The sequence below is a fragment of the Diabrotica undecimpunctata genome, chromosome 8 (genome assembly GCF_040954645.1).
Source record: "Diabrotica undecimpunctata isolate CICGRU chromosome 8, icDiaUnde3, whole genome shotgun sequence".
NCBI lineage: Eukaryota > Metazoa > Arthropoda > Insecta > Coleoptera > Chrysomelidae > Diabrotica > Diabrotica undecimpunctata.
In genome coordinates, this window is record NC_092810.1 from 26,051,278 (window position 1) to 26,056,046 (window position 4,769).

Consider the following 4,769-nt stretch of genomic DNA (forward strand, 5'->3'; position numbering starts at 1 on the left):
AACTTCCTTTTTTTGAAATTGTTAACGTTTTTGCTCTATAAGTAAATACAGGTAACACACACTGGTCACAAAGAAACATTACGATTTAGTACTAGATTTCTACCATTGCTACTTTTGCATCATTTTGTTTAAAGCCCATTTTCTCATTAAAGTCACCCATAATTATTGTGTAATATGTTGGTGTAGCATGTAATGTTGTTTCTAGGTCCTTATAATATTGTTCAATTTCTTCATCTGAGTGGGTAGTCGTTGGAGTAAATGTTAATATTAGCACATCTAAGATCATACATATTTCATGAACAAGGTGATAAGTTTGCTGTTTTTTTAACTCAGTAATTTCAGGCATTCTGCTAATAATTTTAGACTAATATGGCATGAATCATATAATAATGAATTGCTTTCAAATCTACTCTAACAATGCTACCAATCTACGCAATAGTTAAATTTAATCAAAACTTTAAAAAGCATTTACTATAAAATCGAGGTTTTCGAGATATTACACTGTCGTCGCAAATGGACGATATTAAGAAAATTATAGGTCCAATATAGAAAATAAAAGTGAAAGACTGGGTTAAATTTTGACAAATTGAAGAGGACTATATTCATATTCTGAATATATAATGGAGTATAGAGAGATAGATAATTTTTGGTATTTTGTTAATATTTACGAGATTTATTTATCATTAGATGTTCATGCAAATTTATTATTTTTTCAGACTGGATATTTGTTTGTCGATATAACCATAAACCTTTGTATTCCCCAGATATACGTTTTTATGATGACGTAGGCGGTTTTTGGCAGACACCTTATAAGTTACGACATGGCTGGCTTAAATCGATAAAACACTAGAAAGATATTTATTTGTATTAGTCATATTTTTTATTTGAGAGGGCTGGAGAGAAAAGACTTGGAGCAAAATGCGCGGCGGATCTCCTCTTTCGTTTCCACAGTCTACACTGAAAGATGTCGATTGCAGATAGGAATTGACTTATCGACTAACGCGGGAAATTTATATGGATTTTACAGGGGGATTAAGGTACGTTCTAACGTTATGTTATTACGGAGATTAAATATAGTGAATAACTAAAGTATAGTGATTTTAGTCTTCTTAGCGAAGTGAAAAGCACTTTCTTCTTCTTCTAGTAGTGCCTATCCGTTTCGGATATTGGCTTCCATCATGGCAATCATTATTTAGCAAACTGCTGCTCTGAAAAGATTTGTGGTTGTTGTGATGAACCACGTACGTATATTTTTCAGCCAGGAAATCCTTTGTTTTTCTGGTCCTCGTTTTCCTTTTACTTTTCTTTGTAGAATTAATTGCAGCAACCCATATCTTTCTGAACCTGACGTTGTAAAATATATTAAACTAGCTGACCCGGCGAATTCTGTTCCGCCTTAATGGCAATAAATAAGCAGATTGTGTTTTTATTTATTGGAAAAAATACAAAAAAAAATTAAATAACTACATTAATATTTCATTATTATTTCTGTATTTTAGTACATAGGTTGCTCTTCACTTAAGTACCTTGTGATACACGCCATTTTTTGTTTTATTATCAGGCGCAAAAACAAACAACGCAGATGGTCTTCCGACCCGTGAACATGCCACGTATAATTGACCATGGGAAAAACATGAATGTTCTAGATTTAAACCACAAACTTTTAAGGATTGGCCTTGTGATTTGTTGATGGTCATGGCAAATGCAAGACGTATCGGAAATTGAAGTCTTTTAAATTCAAACGGCATATCGGTTGGAATCATCGGGATCTTCGGAATGAGAACTTCCTCACCTTTGAATTTTCCTATCATTATCGTAGCGTAAATTACATTGTTCATCAATTTACTAACCACCAAACGCATACCGTTGCACAGTTTTGGTTGGTTTATGTTTCGAAGCATGATTACTACGGAGCCAACCTTTAGGCGTAAATTGTGCGGTTGTAAGCCAGGCACGTCCAAAGAGTTTAAAAATTCAATTGGATAGTTGGTGGATTCATCTTCATTTGTGACGCAGTCAATAGATTTGAATGAATGCATTGTTCCAATGATCTTATTTTGAATTATGTACATGGGTTTGATGGAAAATATGTCGAAATTATGATAGCGAATAATGTGCGTATCTGACTTGGAGATGCAGAGATAATGGCTTCAGCGATTGTCGTATCCCAATGGGTATCGTTTTCTAATAAGTTCAATTCTTCACATGCAGCACGATATGTTGGGAATATTACACCATTAACAGTTCGTAGTATCTCAAATGAAGTTGGCCCACGCACATTTACCAGCAACAACCGCAAATAGAAACATCCATCATTCTTTGGATGAACTGTATACATACGACCAAGAGCATCAGTAGAACGCACATCTGGATACCCAGGAACCGCATCACTTTGCTTCCGTCTTTGAAAATTCTTGGATGAAGCATTCCAAGTATAATAACGTGGCATCTCCGAGTAAAGCAAAGTTCGTGCAAACTGATCGCTTTGGTAGATTGCAAAAAAACTGGTCAATGTAGTTGCTGGAGGTGTTTCAGCACGTTGCGTAGCATTCGAAGCCGTGAAATATACTCGTTGACCATTTTCCAGATGCACCGCCAAATGTATAACAGTAGGATGACGTTCGTGAATTGGAAATGCGAATATACGCCAAATCGCTTCATTACAGTTCACATAACGACCAACTTGATAGCGTGAAATTTCATCGTTGGTATTTGAGGATTGCAATCCAAAAACCGCCATATCACTGCCTTTCGTGACATATTTGCAAATATATTTTATGGACTTAACTGAATTGCAGTATTCAACGTTGCAATGTGTCTTGAACGTTTTAGAAATAAGTGGCGAATATGGAACAATCCAACTGTTGTCGACAACGAAATCCATTCTTTTCACTTTCGTTGTGACAGTTCGACCGTTGTCATTTGGTGATCGACGCCGATACAGCGGATACCCATCGTTGCCAGTGACAGTCTCCGCCGTTAATTTCCGTGGATATCGTTTAGAGCACTTTCCATCGACCATGCAAGGTGATTGGGGATTGATGGCACCACACGGTCCATGAATCATATTAGTAGTAACAACATCATGTAGGTCTGGATCGACTTCATGATCAGGAATCTCGGCACATATGATATCATCTATTTGGTCAGGCTGAATTCTTTCCACTAACCAAATAAGAATGTGTGCGTGCGGCAGGCCTCGCTTTTGCCATTCGATTGAATACATCCAGCATCGAGTATCTCCAAAGACGCGTTGTTTAACAATAAAGTTCATCAGGGACCGAATTTTTTGCCTGAATATACGTGCTGTGATGTCGGGTCTATCATTTGATGTTTGTCCGGGAAGCAGCAATTGAGTAATTTCTATCCATTTTGGATTACAGGTAAAAGTAATAAAGAGATCTGGCCGGCCGTAATGACGAACATATGTCATTGCATCTTGTGCATATTCATGCATATGACGTGGGCTACCAATGTACGTCGCCGGCAGAATAGTTAATCGACCAATATTAGCTGCATTTCCTTCAGTACTAACTGCATCACGTAAATGGATGTACTCCTCAGAACGCAGTTTGGCTTGGTTCAACCTAATAAATGTTAAGCGTTCCGTTTCTATTTTTACATAATAAAAACTGCTCGATTCAAATCAGCTAAATATCTTGTTCTGCGTCGCAAATTGTCTATTTGTTGCCTTCTGTTGTTCGCTCGACGATTCTGCATTGCCAACCGAGCTGTTTCACGGGCTGCTTCACTTTGGTCTCGTGATTGAGAAGCACGAAGTCGAGCCATACTATCGCGGCGCTGTTCACGTGCAATTTTTTGTTCTTCTTCAGTCCTTTCATTTGCAGTATTTTGTATCCTTCTTGCATTACGGCTTTGTCGGGAAAGATTCGATCGTCTTGGTCGCGGCATTATTAATTTAACTTCACTTCACTTCAATTACGGCTTTGTCGGGAAAGATTCGATGGTCTTGGTCGCGGCATTATTAATTAAACTTCACTTCACTTCAATCCACTTGTTAATTATTTATTTAATAGAAATAGTTTTAATATCGATTTCTTACAAATATCAAATTGTCATCCATAAGTCATTACATAGCTGTCATTTTACGTCAATTACTTAGCTGTCATTTGCTTTTTGTTATTCTTTTTTGTCTGATTCTGTCTGATTCTTTTTTGTTATACCACGTTTTATAGTGACTGACGTTTCATGTAAAGTCACACGGGAACGCTGTCCAACGGGATAAAAAGTATCCTATGTCCGTCTCCTGTCTCTAAGCTACCTCCCTACCAATTTTCAGCCAAATCTGTTCTGCCGTTCTTGAGTTATAAGTGGTGTAACTAACACGACTTTCTTTTGTATATATAGATTAGCACGCCTTCGATGGGTAGGACATGTAATCAGGCGAGATGAAGATGCAACGATCAGAAAAATTTTCGACCGAAGAGGACCAGTGGGAAGAAGAGCCAGAGGAAGACCAAAACTTAGGTATCAAGAAAACATAGTGGATGATCTAAAATCCATCGGAGTAAAAGCATGGAGAAGAGTTGCCAGAGACAGGGGCGAATGGAAGATTGTTCTGAAGAAGGCTTTGGCTCATAACGAGCTGTAATGCCACTGATGATGATGATGAACCCATATCTGTCGCCGTTCCTCATGATGTGACCGAGGTATTCGATTTTGGTTGTTTCTATTGTGGTTAATAACTCTTTTCCTTTTTGCATTCCTAATAAAACGTTCTGGTTAGTAACGTGGTCGTTATAGGATAT

At 37.5% G+C, this 4,769-nt stretch overlaps 1 protein-coding gene across 1 annotated transcript; it reads right to left on the reverse strand.

The window, feature by feature from the left end:
• Nucleotides 1-2,062: 2,062 nt before the first annotated feature.
• Nucleotides 2,063-3,433, reverse strand: LOC140448736 (uncharacterized). Its single transcript, XM_072541848.1, has one exon. The coding sequence runs from the start codon at nucleotides 3,431-3,433 to the stop codon at nucleotides 2,063-2,065; it is 1,371 nt and encodes a 456-aa protein (XP_072397949.1).
• Nucleotides 3,434-4,769: the final 1,336 nt, after the last annotated feature.

What these genes read in the sequence shown, in the direction of transcription:
- LOC140448736 (XM_072541848.1), bottom strand. Translation starts at nt 3,433, where the DNA reads ATGACATATGTTCGTCATTACGGCCGGCCAGATCTCTTTATTACTTTT.